This window comes from Pezoporus flaviventris, unplaced genomic scaffold (assembly GCF_033815535.1).
Source record: "Pezoporus flaviventris isolate CSIRO_AGI_PZ_B2104156 unplaced genomic scaffold, CSIRO_AGI_Pfla_v1 ptg000007l, whole genome shotgun sequence".
In the NCBI taxonomy this organism is placed as follows: domain Eukaryota; kingdom Metazoa; phylum Chordata; class Aves; order Psittaciformes; family Psittacidae; genus Pezoporus; species Pezoporus flaviventris.
The window spans coordinates 51,575,163-51,591,464 of NW_026892555.1; the positions used below are offsets into that span (position 1 = coordinate 51,575,163).

Sequence of the window (16,302 nt, forward strand, 5' to 3'; positions counted from 1 at the left end):
AGCCTGAATGACTGAACAAATTTAGGCTGAGAGTTAGGTGAATTAAGTTTTGGAAAAAAAATAAGAGTTGAAGTGGACATTCCTTTGGTACCGCAGTCTAGATGGGATGCACCCATGAGTGCTGAGGGGGAGCTGGCTGTTGTTAAGGCCCTTTCTAACCCTAACTATTCTATGATTCTATGATGTCACTGTGAAGCCATTGTTCATAACCTTTGAAAGCTTGGTGACTGGGAGAGGTGCCCAAGAACTGGAGGAAAGCAAACATCATTCCTATCTTCAGAAAGGGCAAAACAGAAAATCCAGGCAGCTGCATGCAGGTCAGCCTCACCTTGATCCTAGGAAGGTGATAGAGCAGCTAATTCTGGTAACCATTTCCAGGAATATGAAGAAGGAGCGATGAACATGAACTCACCAAGGGGAAGTGACTGATTTGATAACCTTCGTGACCAACTTAATAACCTGCTATGATTAAATGACTGGCTTGGTAGATGAGGTGAGAGCACTGGATATTGTCTACCTTGATTACAGTAAGGCTTTTGACATTGTCTCCTACAATATCCTCTCAGAGAAGCTGATGAAGTATGGGCTGGATGAACAGATGGTGGGATGAGCAGAAAACAGTCTGAACACCCAGATGGCCCAGAAGGTCGTGGTCACTGATGAGAAGTCCCATTGTAACTCAGTGACTGGTGGAATACCTGTGGGGTCTTTATACAGGGTCCAGTCCTACTCAGTGTCTTCATTAATGATCCTGATGATGGGGCAGAATGTACACTCAGCAAGTTTGTAGAAGACATCTGGGATGTATGACTGTTACGCTAGGGGTTGTTCAACAAAGGGAATTGCAAAGTCCTGCGCCTGTGGAGGAACAACCCCACGCATCAATACACGTGGGTTCTCACCAGAGAGCAACAATTTGAAGGTCTGCCTTTAAGTTCAGTCTATTTCAGTACTGATACCACATTTTTGGGGGACAGGTTCTTGTGAGAGCTCATTAGGTCGTCACTCTTGTTACCTTGTAATGTGACTGACTCTTACTAAGGAGAAATGTCAGCTCTGACATTTTCTTGTTCACTTGTGCTTGCGTTATTAGTATCATCTTCAGATTTGAGTTTCTTGCAGGGTTTTTTTTAAGCTGCTTGTCCATTTGGGAGGTTACTTCTAAAACTAGATAATATCCATAAATCCAGGGACAACTGAACTGCAGTGCATTGCAGTTTCTTGAGGCAAATGGTCAAGTGAGGTTGTCATAGTCACTTGCTTTGTGGAAGACATGACCGTCTAACCTACAGAACAACTAAGAGTACTAGTGTCTAGTTGTTTATCAAATATTAGTAAAGCTTAATTTATTTCTTATTTTTGTGTAAAAAAGAAAAAAAAAAGTAGAAGTTCTAATATTTTCTTTCCACACCACAATGGATTGTCAAGCACATACCCCACTTTGGAGTCTCCTGTTCTAGGGTGTCCATGTTTGGGGTGGGGAATGCGAGATGACCTCCCTAGGTCTTTTTCAACCTCAACCCTTCTCTGACTCTGTGATTCGAGAATCTAAAAATGCTGAGAAGTAATATTGCAAATACATTCAAGTGATATGTTTGAGATGGTGTTGTGGTGATAACTGGATTATTCTGCCTGAACTCATTTTCCAGGGAGGCTGACAAACAAGAAGAGAACTCAATAGCTGGATGCATAATTGTCAAATTATTATCAGGAGACAGTTGTAGGAGAGCATCATGCTTCCACACCTGAAGCTGAAAAGAGGACTGTATTGTTAGTTCATGGGAACAGTACTTTGAAGGGCTGTAAGCAGTTAGGAATGTTTGCTGAAGTGAGAAAGACTGAACTGTTCATCAGGATCTGTACAGTACTAATAGAGAGGGAGGCTGAGGGTAGAGAAAGAGAGGCTTTTTGTGAAGGCAGGGTGTTTTTTTGTTTGTTTGTTTGTTTTTTAAAGACTATACCTCCAAGTCCTAAAAATGTTAAACATTATGGGAAAAAAAAACAAAACATGCAAAACATACTGACTTTCTGTGTTAAACTGTTGTAGTATGTTTTTAACTTGAACAAATACTGTTTTGTGTTTACAAGATGTTGTGGGCTATCATCCTTGGCTCCAAAAGGAGCAGAAGAACTTTAGATGTGAATAGATTGGGCTGGCTGAGAGTAGGATGAGGGACTGCAGTCTATAATTTGACATGATAGCAGGAGAAATACTGAATTCTACCTGTGAAAAGAGTTGAGAGGTAAGGCCTGTAATGGTGCTCAAATAGACTACGAAAGAAGAGAACACAGTGAGGTTAGTAACTGACATCTCTATAATTTAAAATGTTTAAAATCTGTGTTTGCATGTGTCAATAAAAGATAGGCTCTACTTCAGTTAGGAATCAAGTACTTTACATCCTGAGGTCTGTGCTGTGTGTTGGCTTAGACTGGTGGTGACAGATTACTGTACCACTGTGTTGCATCCACTTGAACTATCCCTGTATTTGGACAGCATTGGCACTTGATGCACAATTTTCACCCATTGAAGCCTTGAGACTTTTTGGCAACCTCAAAAGTAGAGGCCAAACATTAAGTAATACGCATTTACATAAGAAGAAAATTGCTTCAAGAGCTCAATTGTTTATTGTTTTCTCTGTAAGTAATTAAAGGTAAACTAAGAAAGATACTTCAAAATACAGGTAAAATACATATCTGTATACACTGTAATAACAGTTAAAGTTTATGAAAATTGCACTTAATAGTATTTTTAAGTAATTGAGCTAAAAAAACTCTGAGCTAGTCTAATCTGTTATAAACCAGTGACTGTCATAGCCTATACTGTTTGGAGTACATTTAGCTTTTCTTAGATTATCCTGTCCTGAAGTGAACTTTGGCAACAGAGGGCAAGACCTTCCCAGTTTAGTAATGTTCTGGGCTCCAAGGAATAGCAGACCCTTTTCACAAAGTATTGGAGTTATTTAGCCCAGTGTGATGACCAGGACCAAGCATTGCTTTCATCAGGCATGGAGCAGGAATTAGTAGAAAGCAAAAAATAATTTCAATCAACCTGACAGTCTTTGGATTTGTTGGTGCTTAGATATTGCAGTCAGTCACACAGAGACTTGAAACGGTTTCTACAAGGTTAGGAAGTGAGAAGCTCTCTCTGGCCTTGATTTGTCTTCTAGTTGTGGTGCAAGCTTTAAGTGAGTTTACTAATGATTTATCCTCTTATAGACAAGAATTGGAAGTAATTATTTTATCTGGGTAGTGTAGTGATAGTGTGCTACTCTATGTGGGAAATTCAAGAGTTTGCTCCTTGGGTCATACAAGATGTAGCATGTCAAAGTTCCAGCAGTAGTGTTTTTAATGCTGTGAAATATGTGTCTCTCTTATAGTTGATCAGACCTTGTGAAAATGTCAGAAGTTTTTAAAATTAATTATTTCTTCTCTTTCTGGAAGGCTATAGATGTTGTGAATGAAATAAAGTATGATTTATTGCAAGAGACAATGACTAAGAATGGGTAAAAAAAAGCAGTAGCTAACTACATTTAAAAATAGAAAGTTATTTATACATGTAGTACAGTGAAAGCCTGTTGTGCTGACTGTATTTAACAAGCGGATCTGGGATTCAGCCTTGGTGCTGCTAATGACTGGAGGCGTTATTGATGTAGTAAACTAATTACTCGTGTGATGAAGTTGCCTGCTGGAAGTTTTTGACTGCTTCATCACTGTGGCACCTCCTACAGGTTAATTCATTGAGCAGCACAGGTAAAACCTCCAGATGGAGGTCCTGCTCTCTTGTCATCCAGGCGTAAAGAGTTGTACTGACAGCGGTAACTAAATCGAGATGAATATTTTCTTGAATTATTGATTGAATAGCTGGAGCTATATCATGAACTACATGGTTTGGGATGCATCTTTAGCATTTCATGGTCACTGCATGGGAAAACACATACACAGTAACTTTAAAAGGCAAAACAAAATTATTAACAGCCTTTCTTAGCTGAAGAACAACCCCCAGATTAAATGAGGAAAAGTACAGCAGAAAACCTGTAGACTTAAAAAAAAAACAGAACAAACTTTTTGATAAGCAGGCAGGGAAAAAGGGTGCTGCAGAGAAATACCTCTTTGTATTCTTTCTGTGTATAAAATTCTCTTAATGCATTTGTTCTCAAATGTCTCAGTACACACATTACAATTCAGAACATAAACAGCCTGTTTAATTAGATGATGAACTATTTCACTTAAAATTTATAGGGAAAAATGCCATTTGTAAGATAGGCTAATAGCAAATTGAATGAATACCAATGTGTCCTGTCTGATTTTGCATTTGCTCTAACCATTCATGAAGTATAATATAAACCTCAGCATATTCTGTCCAAATCTAGGCCTTTGATATATTGTGCAGAACAAATATAAAATCCATCTTAACATTGTTGGTTTTATAAAAATATTTTAATTTTGTGGAATCCTTTATGCAGGAATGGTTAATGTTTCGGGTTTTTTAATTGTGGTGTAGCTGAAAAGCCTCATGAGACTAGTAAAACTGACGCTGCTTTTGTTCTTTACTTAAAGCTGGAAGTGTGTTGTAAATAGTCTGGTTTTCTCATCCAAGCTTAATATGCTGTTATCTAACAGGACGCATTAAGTGTTCTGTAACAACTGCAGAACTCATCAAGCAAATGGAAAGATTAGCCCTGAAATCAAGCTTCAAACTTTTATTTTCTCACAGTCAATAGGCAAGTAATGCATGCTGGATTTATAATGATATTGAGATTGACTGCTTAAATCCTTTTTAAAGTTCAAAGCTGGAAACAGATTGTGTGTACAATCAATCCACTGTAGAGTTTCTAAGTAGGGCTTGCGATAAATAAGTGAAATTGGGTTTGACTGAAATGGCCCATCAGTCCCATAAGGGTTTAACAGGAAGATTTCAGCCTCAGAAAGACGGGTTTTGAAGAAGTATCAAGCATTGGTTTCACATCACCTGAGATTGCTTTGTGGAGTCTGTCCCCTGGGAGATGTAAAGACAAGAGGCTCACTAAAAATGAGCAACACCAGAAGAATGATCTAGCTTGAAGTACACTTGTGTTCTTTAGCTTGAAGAGTTTAAAGGTGAAGATACGTTTTAAAAACTCAACTGGCAGATAAGAAGAATGCTGTCAGGTTTCTCAATGAAATCCCTTTATATGTGGATAAATAGGATATTACTGTTGTTTTTTGACAACAGCAAAGAAGCCCACCAAAACTCAAACTTCCTCAGCTCAGAATATCATGATAGTTGGATGAAATTATAGTTAAACTCTCAGCTATTAAAATTGGATTTGATAAAACAGGTTGTCTTCAGTCTTGCTATCTGATGAATTTAGAGGCAGTATTAACTGCTTTCACTGTCTGTGAAAGTTGTGGAAGCTGGGGAAGAAATGAGCCTTGGGACTTACTTTGAGGATATCCTACACTTCACTAGCAATCCAGCCCTGGTATGTTAAAGTTTGCTGTGGGCCTATTGGCTTAGAGCTGACTTTCACCTACCCCAAGATTTTGAACTGTTTTGCGCTGTTGTATTTATTGACCTTAGAAAAGCATAATGATACCGAACTTCAAAATCAGAATTTTATTTGCATCTTATTCTGATATAATCTGTGCTGTTAACAAGTACCCAGGAAAGTTTTTTTAAATATCACAGGTTTTGATTATTCTGTGACAGCATGAGGATTTGTCGATGACTGCCCATTTACCTAATGCTGTTAAGGCAAGGAGTGAGCAAAATGACTTTGACGTATAAAGCAGCATTGGTTTGTACAGTCAGAGCAAGTGTTCTTTACCTCAATGTGAATTGTAAATTTATGTGATGAATGTGTTGAAGCAACATAGTCTTTTTTTTCATAGTCTCATAGTATGAAATGCAGCTGAAATCTTATTTGTTTTATGAAAACTTGAATGACTTGGCACAACCACAGATGTAAGAACAGTGACTGCTTACTGTGTTGCTTATTCTTGCCTTCATTCATGTCCATTAATTCATGCATCCTTATTACAACATGGGGGAGATAATTGTAGAGTACAGTTTCTAATGAAGATGTCAGATTTTAGTAACTTTAAGTCATAGGTGCTATTTCTCAAAGTTATTTAAAAGTACTTTACTGAAAATCATATTACACTGATGTCAGGAACTTAATGGCCTTATGAGTTTAATGACTGGCAGTGGTGGTTGTGGAAAATGGGGTTTGACTGTCTTTTGTTAGGCTGTATATCCCCAGAGCCCTAGGATGGATGTATCATGAAAAGGTTTGTCCTCATGACAAACTGAAAATCTAATACAGTTTTCCTGAACGGATGTTAGAGAAATGATCTGTTGTGGTTTCATGGTTACAGTCTTGATGCCTGTACGTTTCTTAGGTTGCACTGTTTTATAAAGTGTTGGAGTGAGCAGACCCTTTATTATGATGGATTTTGGCTGCGAGGTGTGTGTTTCAATCCCCTCCTCTCATCTGGGGTGAAAAAAAAAACTAAATATCCCCACCCTGCTATTTCCTTCCTTCTGAATTGCATTTTATTTCATCTCAGATTTTTCCCCTACCTTTTTTTCTTTAATGTCATCTGTGCAATTTTGTATTGTTCCCACTTGTACAGTTGTATTGTTTCCAAAATGCCTTCCCCTGCTCTCCTCTCCCGTTACCTAGCTGCTTCTAGAGCAGCTCTACCGTGATACATGTGATTTCTAGTGATACATGATGCTGGGGTACTCAGGTGAGGTGAAGTGGGAAGGAGTAAGCAGTTTTTAGGATAAACAATTTAAAAAGTAGGATTAATATAAAGTACTGAAAGCAGAGAGATGTCTGCTTTCTGTTGTCTTTTGCTGAAATTTGCTAATCTCCAACAGATCAGCACAAATACTTAGATCCTTTGTAAATACCATATTGAGAAATTAATGGTGAGTGATTCTTGAGCTTACCCTTTGTCAGGGCAGCACTTCACGTAAGGAAACAATTTAGGATTTTGCCACTAGGCCTCAGTAGCTCTATAGGCGTAAATGAAGCAAGGAAAAAAGAAATCAAATTATTAATTTCTTAACATGTTTAGATGTTTTCTCTAATTCCAACTGCATGTACTTGGGCAGGGGGATTAGAACTAGATGATCTTAAGGTCCTTTCCAACCCTAACTATTCCATGATTCTATGTTTTGGTGATAGCTCTCCTCAGTGAACTGAAAGAAGTGAAGCTAGAACTGCAATAAAATCCAAGTGAGGGAAGGATGGAGGCATTCTTCATAATACTTAAATTGAGAGGGGCAGTTTCTGTTACCAGTGCAAGAAATTGTAAATAGATGTTGAGTGGAAAAGAGGGACCTATAGTACGCATTTTGTCCCTCGGCTGTCAGAAGGGTGAAATGCTAGAGGCTACTGCTTCAAAGTCAAAACTGGCTAATGTATGGTCCCCAAGCTATCCTGAAAATTACCTTGTTTAGTTTCTTCCCTAGGAAAAGGTAAAGAAAACACTGTCTCGTGTTTTACTGTAGTTTTTCAAAACAGAGGTGTCATTTCAAATCCATTAGAGCTGCTGCATATTAATGTGTCAAAAGAAATTATGTCCAGTTGTTGCCTTCTGTATGTATTACTGCAGTATGTACATTTCCCACCCTTCCAATACGTCTCTACTAGTCTGCATTTCAAGTAAATAGGAAAAAGTACCTCTCCCACATCTCTGTTTTGTATCATCTTTCTTTACCAACCAAGGTGATTGAATGCTTTTACATGTTTAATAAAGGAGTTTTGTGCACTCCTGGGTGATATTTATAAAAATAAATTAAGGTGAATCCTGTGATATAAACTATATGAAAGTGGAGGTGTTTTTTTTTTTTTTTTCTCAGGGGGCTTATTCCACTGCCAGCGTATCTTTTGAATTTTTACTTCTTTTTTTAAGTATGTGAAGAGAAGGTTCCTTTTGTTAGTTATGCATGGGTCAAAGCTTAATGTCAAAATGTTTTAGTCAGTTTACACAAGAGATTTCTGCACTTTGAGGCATGGTTTTGTCGTGTATTTGTGATAAACAAGATACAAAACGTATGGGAAATGTGTCTTCTACTTATTCATTTTTGTTGTGGTTTTGACCACAGTCCAGAATTTGGGCAGGTTGAAAGAACTTCAAAACACATGTATATCACCTGCCTTTCTTTTGCAACTGGTATGCCTGATGTAATTTTTTTTAATATGCTATGTACATCTGTAAGTTAAATATATGTTGCAGTCTGGACTTCTAGTTGTTCCTGCAAATTCATTCCAAAGTACTTATTATATAGAGATTATTATTTATTTATTTATTTACTTATTTATTTTTATAAAGCTTTCTTTCAAAAAATCTGTCATAACGATACGATATTTATTACTTTTGTGAATTCCCTGATCTGGAAGTCAGTTTAAGCATTAAATTAATAAGAAACAACGGTATGGATACAAAAATATGAAAAATGAAAAAAAAACCCATCCAAAACAATGAAACAAACCAAAACCCCACACAAACCACTAAAACCCCTTCAATCACTAATAGTTATCCATACCAGTTATTTGTACAGGGAATTTCTCTTCAGTATTAACTAGGACTGGAAGACCAGCTAGTACTTTTAACCTTTTAACCTTTTAACCTCATCCTATCTTTCACTATTACTAAAGCATAAACTCTGATTTCTGCAAATATGCTTGTTTTAATAATACCTTTCAAAATAGGGTTTCTACATAATCCTCTACTTTCTTTATTGGATTTAACACTCTCAAATATTTCTTTTTGTAGATCTGTTTTAATTAATGGTAACTGTAGTAGGGATATAATTTGTGTAAGTCAGTATATATGCACACTTGCCCATATAAGCCATACCATACATTAAGAAAAGCTATCACTAATATCATAAAGTCAAACACCCTGGCATTAAAAAATGGCAGGAATAGGTTTGCTCACAAAATAGTAACATGCACTCATTTTCCTCATAAATATTTACTGATATGAAAATGACACAAATGTATGGATATTATCTGCTTACATGACCGATATTTATTTTAGGAACTTTTATTAGTATCTTTTATCCTTGGTGAGTGGTATCTGTTCCTATATTCCGGTATCTAAAAGAAGTTTAAATACACATTTTCTGAGGAAACTGTTCCTTTTTTTCAGAGCTTTTCACTAGAGTCCAGGAACCCAACTTTGAAGCATTCTCAGTTCCTATTAGGCAAGTGTAATTTTTAAAAAAACATTCTATTTGCCTAAATGTGGGCAGGTTTCCAGGGGGACTTACAACTAACAGGTATGTTTTCCGTAAAATGCAACTTTGCTTACAGTATCCTGTGTCACCAAAATTGAAACATTTTGGAGACATTTGTGTTGATTCAGTTCTGTCTGATGAGCAGAGGGAGAACCGACAGAACATTTGTAAATGTTTTATGAACCCGTAGTGAGCTTTTGAAGTCTCATAAATAACAGCTTTTAATGTTTATCCAAAACATTTTTTTTCTTCTGTATACTGTCATCACCTGCAATCCTTCTGAATTGGGTCCGTGAATTCAGAACTAACATTCTCATACCACCTTTTCCATGTATCTTAGCACAGTTTCATATCATTTTCCATCTCTTACTCTCCCTTACAGCCAGAATTAATATCTGGCCTTTCTTAGTTGCAAAACACATCCTTCTACCTTAGCATCTTTGCTCTGGCTCATAGGGTTTTTCCAGATAGCTTTTTCATCCTCTACCTTTCTAAAACCCTTCCTGAGCACAACTGTGACCAGAGAAGTTTTTAATTGTAAAATCAGTTTCATCTTGCTTACCTCCCTTGCCCCTACATATATGCAGAGTTGACAAAACATAGACCCTGTTTTAAATTAGATCACCTTTATTCCGCACATGGTTTTTCAAACTGCCTGACCAGTAATCTGGATTACAGTATTATTTTACAGCTCTGGACACTTACCTCTGTCAAAAACTTGGTTTATTTTGAGAGAAAATAAATGTTCCACTTACTTTAAAACAGACTACCCACTGTTGAAAGCTCACTTGTAAAGCCTGGATAAGAATTGTTGGTGTGTGTGTCACAGCAGATACGTGGCTGCTCTGCGTGCACTTTGGAAGCACACAGAGAAGTGTTTCTTTCAATAGCTGTCTCTGAGCTAGCATGTCTGCAAAGTCCTTTTAACATGTGATGCTGTAACACCTTTGAAATGGCAGGTAGAGCCTTTTTTCCTGAGATCCCAAACACAAAGCAGAATCCAGGCAGGCTGTTATGTCCAGTTTCTAATCTGTTCCTTAAACTGTCCATTTGTGTAGCTGTAGTTAGTTTACTTGAAGTTTTATTGGCTCATTTATTGATTTCAGAGAGTTAAACAATCTCTTATTAGGTGATTTCTGTTATCACCCTATCTTTAATGAAAGTTGTACAGCAGACCAGAGTCATTACACAGGTTTAGAGATAGCATTTTAATGTTTTTTTTTACATCAAAAATTGTCCACTGATTCCCACTTTTGCTTTCTCTGTTAGCCAGTGTATAATTGAGAATGGCATTTTATTTTCTACATTATAACTTCTTATTTGCCCACAGGGGAGTAGTTTATTCTCTGATTTGATGTTTGTCAGTTTAGGGGCCCAGGATCCTGTTTTCCTAAAGCTTTGTTTCTTGGTTTAGTTTTGAATTGTCATGAAAGTGTCTAGATAAGGCCTTTGTATCAGTTCTAGTAATGTACGCATGTTCCCTGCCAATGCTAGCGTTGATACTCATAAGCATTAGAAATTTTAGCCCTTGTACATTTGGCAGCATATTTTTTCTGGAAATTACATACTGATCTGAGATCTTTGCAGGAAGTGGTGCGTCCAGCTTAATTTTAACCTTGTTTTATGTCATTTTTTGTGACTTAACCAGTCTTTGTCTTCTATTATCCTACTTTTTTATAAGGTATTCTTTGAGAATACTTCATAGCAGGTGTCACAATCTGTAAGACAGAATACTTTTTCTGAAAAAGACTTTATTCACATTAGGAAAAATGTAGTGTATTCTTTATCCCATTTACTTTAATTGGTTGCTTTCATCTTAAATTATATTCCTCATTTAAGCTCATAAATTTTTCAAGATCTAGAGTAATTTAACCAAATAAAAATAGAAACACGCAAAAAGGACTACGTTTGGATGATGGCATAGTTATATTGAACTGGATTCATGATGGTTAAATGGATAATTGTACTTGAAAGAACCATAGGCTGTAATAGACTGTGGTGTGTCTTGTACATTTGTCAATTCGATTCCTCTTACGAATCCCAAAATATCTACAAAATGCAGCATAAGCCAAAGAATCTTAATGGGATACATATCTCCTGTTTTAGTTATAAATATTTCAGTCAGCACAGAATTCATCCTTTAAAATACATTTTGGCTATCCAAACTGTAATGCAAGTATAATAGGCAGGGAAATTGCTTGATTAAACTATATAGCAGACAGTGTGTATTTTGATTGTAATTTATAAATTCTAATAGCAAAAATGGGCAGAATTTCTCAAGTGTGCTAGTTGATTATAAACAGCTGCCTATCTTGGCAAAGTGTTGTGGAAAAGGGCAGGAGGGCTTGAGTAGATGTGAATGTAGGGCTTTGTCAAATGTCATGACCTGTTCCTAGAGAACTTCATCTTATTTGTGATACAGTCAGATGTGAGAGTCTGAACTCTGGGGAGCAGGCATAAGCCATTAGGAGGGTTGATGACTTGTCTTTTTTTTTGTTCCAGTAAGATGTTCTGTGTTATTTGTCCAGTCTATAAACTCGCCTAGACTTCTAACACTTATATATGCTGTGTATGCTATTTTAATCTACAAAATACTTGCCAGAAAGCCATGGCTGGGCAAAGCCTTCATTAGTATTCATCTAAGTGGCTGGCTATAGAAAGAAAAATGGCTTGGCAACTTGTTCTGTTAGAGATCATCTGTGGACTGGGTAATACTTGGTGCAATTTGGTTATTAATTGTCGATGGAAATGACTTAGGAATGGAAGGAATTTGAAAGTTCCTTTTGTAGCAGATGTAAAGGTTAGATATCCACTTTGGAGAAGTTATAGTAAATTCACAGAGGTTTGAAGGATGTCAATGGCAAAGATAAAAGAAAAGAAAAAAATAAATCCTGACAGTGATTTAGCTATAGACTCGCAACAGAAATGAAGAAAAACAAGCAGTGAGAAACAGTCCTGCTTTGACAGAAAAATGGTCTAGACAAGTAGAACTGTCATTCTATTTATCCATGGTTTTGACATCTTCCTAACCAGTGAGAAAGGGATAACCCTTTATTAACCATGTAGAATCACAAACTCTTCCCTTTTTTCCAGTATTGGACATTTTGCAGTATTTGGCTAAACTTCTGTGTTTGAGCAAGAAAACACCTTAAATTATTTTATGTTGTCTTATTGCTAGAGATATGTATGATATAATGAGGTATGGGAGCCATTCCATACATTCATTAGTCCTGTGTTTGAATATAAACCCTTATTTATGCCAGGTTTTATTTTGGTGTGTATTTTTTGCAGTGTGCAATGTAGTCAAGCTTGGCATAGCTTGATATTTAAATTTATTTCCTAGTATCATTTGCAGTACCTTTGCAAGGGAACTACCTTTTGCTTTACCTGTGGTTTGGGCTTTTCTATTTTTAGAAAAAAAGAACAAATAGGTCTGTGAAAGTTGATGGTTTGCTTTTGTGTCTGAAACTGAGCTTGTGGCATATTTTATGAAGTTTGAAATTATGCAAGTACTATAACAAACGTGTAAATTGCTGCCTAATTTTCTAAGCCTTCCCACTGGAAATGTTGCAGATGCTGTTTGATATACTTTATACAAATCTCTTGAATTTGTGAATTGGTTTTAACTTTAGGAGAGAGAGAATTTATGTGTTGTTATCATGGAGGTGAAAGAGCTTGGAGTTGCGAGTTCCTTAATGGGTTTTCTGTTCCCATTAGATTATCTATTTGAATCTTGTGCACCTAAAATTGTACAGAAAGATTCAGCATCCAGAGGTGCCAATTTCCGTGATAAACTTCGAGCTAATGAAAACTTCCTATAGAAAGATATTTTAGGAAGGAGAAGAGTATAGGATGACCACTAGCCAAATTTTGTCTTCTGCTTCTTTATAAGGTATTCTGTATTGCCATTTATAAACTTCTAGGAAAATTTAGACTTTTTAAAAGTCTTTTTTAAAGCTAGATCTTGTCTGTTTCCTATTTTAATACAGCTTGGCAAGGCTAAGCCTACTGTGCCTATGGACAGACAGCAAGGATGATAAATAGCCCTAAAGTTTACTTTTGTTTGAACAGCTGCAGCATTTACTTTAATATGGACAGAAATATCTGTGACTAGGGTTATATTTGTTTTCCTGAATAGGAAAGATGTCATTCTTCACTGGAGTGAAACACCAAACATCAAAGAAAACAGAGTTTTGTAACCCTGTGTTAGTCTCCTGTTAGAAAAGAACAGTGTAAAAAAGCTGGCCAAGTTTCCTCTGTACCAGAGGAACAAAGCAAAGCTTTTCCATTTTCTTGTGGATAATGCTAAATTCCATTCTTCTAAATCTGTGACGTTAGATTTTTCCCTGTCCCAGCTTTGGATAATGTGAGCTTTTATAACATGTTACTCTAAATTTCTAAATTATTTAGGAGAAAGTTGGAAAAAGAGAAGATATAATATTGCTTTCTTTCAGAGTTTAAGGCTACGTGTAGATTGGCATTTTGAGGTAGATGTGCTGTATTGTACCAGAGGCACTGACCCCACTAACACCCAGGCTAGTACCTGTTTGTAGCACTATGCGCCAGGAAGCATTTAGGCCTCCCCTTACTCAGGATGCATCAGCTGGGAGCTGATGTTCCCACCCTCACAGTTTTCTTCTAAAATGTTCTTGGGCATGGAGTAGTTTGTTTGTCCTGAAGAGTGCTAATCCTTCAGTCTTATAATGTTCTGAATTCTACTGCTTTTTATTTTGCTGGTTTTTTTTTTGATACCTGATGATTGTGTCATAGGAGAAAAATTGTCTGCAGTTCTAAATCTGCTCCTTTACACTTGAGATTTTGTTGTCATGATAAGAAGGTTTTATACCCTCTCCAAAAGTGATGATTAATAAATACATAATAATTTGCATTGAGACATCTAGAAGTTAACGTAGACTGCTATCTGCATGCCTTGTTTAGTTTTTATCTTTGTGTTTATTTTACAGGATGCTGTACTTTCGATGAGCCTCTCAGTTCCTGTGGCTATAGTCAGTCAGATGATGATGATCTTAACTGGGATCAGGTGAACGCACCGCTAAAGCCCTCGTCAGGTCAAGGGATGCCATCTGGTTGGTCATTTATTTTGCTTTGTTTCTCGTTGACATGTGTTTATTCAGCATTTCTTGACAGTTATTGTTAGATTTAGACAAAGTAGCATTCTGTTTAATTGCAATGCTCAGATCTTACAAAGTGATTTTTGTGAGGTGTATTTTGCAAATCAAGGGTTTTCTTTTGTGGCGTGGGGAGCGTAAAGGTTAGAAAGTAGAAATAGAACCTTGATGTCATCAGGGAAGGCAGAAAGAAAACAGAACAGTGGCATGAAAGTGAATATGAAGTAGTACTAGAAAGAGGCAAACAGAACTACTCAGTAAGACTCAAAGAAAGGAGAAAGAGTAAGAGATAAAACAAAGATGGCCTTAGGCATTTTCATTGAAAAAGATATTAATCAAAATCTGTTCTGAAAAGAACTGGAGGGTGAAAAGAGTTATGAAAAAGGAGAAGAGTGGTATCCTGAAACAAGTGCCCTCAATGATACTGTGCTTGTTGTGCTTAAAAAGCAGCTGTGAAACTATTATTTAATGCACTTGATGAACTGCATGCAGTTGGACCTAATTTCATAGCAACGACCCTTGTATCCTGCTGAGCTATAAACTTACTCTGGTAATACAGTCATTCGTTTACCCTTTCACCCTCACAAATATGCAAAATCTGACCATTGGTTGTCAAATATTCACTAGCCTAAAATATATCAATTATTCGTTTTTCTTTTTTTTACCCAGCCATGTTAAGAATTCCCACAGGTACTGATCTCCATCTCCTGGGGAAAGCAGCATCTTTGGCCTTTAAAAGCAGCCTCTTGTAACTTGTCAACTAGAAGTAGCCAAACAAAAAGACCACTTTATAAAATCACTGGTTTTAGCATCAGGATGACTTCTACATTAGCCTCATAATTTAGTATAAATATATCCAGATCACTTAAAAGCATTGCAGATGAATATCCTGGTGTTTCATATCCATTTAAATTATATTTTTAAAGCACTTATAATGTACTTTGATAATTTTGTACAATCTCTTTAACAGTTACCCTTCTCAGGTAAATGTTCCTCTGTTATTTTTGTATATGGGAATTAGGGGATGAACAGTGTGAATCTTCAGAAGTGACTGTATAAACAAAGCCAGAATGTGTGCAGTCATCACTAATAGACTAATAAATGCACTAGAGTACAATATGCATTAATCAGCCCTAGGTATCATTCACTTTTGAAAATGCTCACTATAGATTTATCAGTGTTGCTGTGTGTTGTGGACGGTATCACATTTGAGGTTGATGGTTGAAGAGAAGTGCCTTTTCCTTCAGCACTTCATTTCCCCTGGCAAAGTTAGGAATCCCAAATTTGAGATGAATGTTCAGTTTGCCTGAGTCTCAGTGCTTGGATTGTTGTGCTTGATTGAGTTCATCATTCCAGATAAAGGAGGTTCTTGCAAATTCCTTTTTAGATTGGATCTTGTCCAGTGGTCTTGGCATACACTGCTGAAAAATTTCTGGACTATTTCAGGAGTGCTTAATATTGTTTCTCAAGTTGGAGCTAATACACATAGTTTATCAGACATTTTGGCTTGCAGTACGAGTTATACATTCTTTTTCTCAGTCACGCCACTGGAAATTCATTTTCTACTGCAAACTTCATTCATTACTCTCCCCACTTGTGTTTTCTGAAAGCTATTGTTGCTATATGTTGTTCAGTCTTCTTGGCAGATAGAGGAGGTTCAAATCTGTGTTCTTTTCTGTGGTGTGAGCATAGGCTTGAAGAGTATTTGGTTTGTTTTGTTTTCCCAGGGGCAAGAGTCTGGACTAGGGACTGTTTTGGTTTTTTTTATGGAGGGAGAATGATATAGTTGTAAGCTCATTTGTCAGATGTCATACAACTTGTTTGTTGTCTTCCTGTCTTTTTATCAGAAGACTAAAATAATGTTCTGACGGTCAACTAAGATATTAAATTTGGTAACAAATTGTATTTAGAGTTTAGAGAGTTTTATTTCTGCCCATA

At 36.6% G+C, this 16,302-nt stretch overlaps 1 protein-coding gene across 12 annotated transcripts in view; it reads left to right on the forward strand.

Annotated features, from left to right (window-relative positions):
* Nucleotides 1–16,302, forward strand: part of PTPRM (protein tyrosine phosphatase receptor type M) — a 472,285-nt gene that overhangs the window by 99,453 nt on the left and 356,530 nt on the right. For 11 of the 12 annotated variants that reach the window (XM_061448768.1, XM_061448769.1, XM_061448772.1 and 8 more), the window contains exon 2: nucleotides 14,200–14,322. In XM_061448768.1, the coding sequence (XP_061304752.1) occupies nucleotides 14,200–14,322 (123 nt within the window). Of the gene's footprint in view, nucleotides 1–14,199; nucleotides 14,323–16,302 lie in introns of those variants that run through there. The other variant, XM_061448780.1, reaches the window with a different exon arrangement.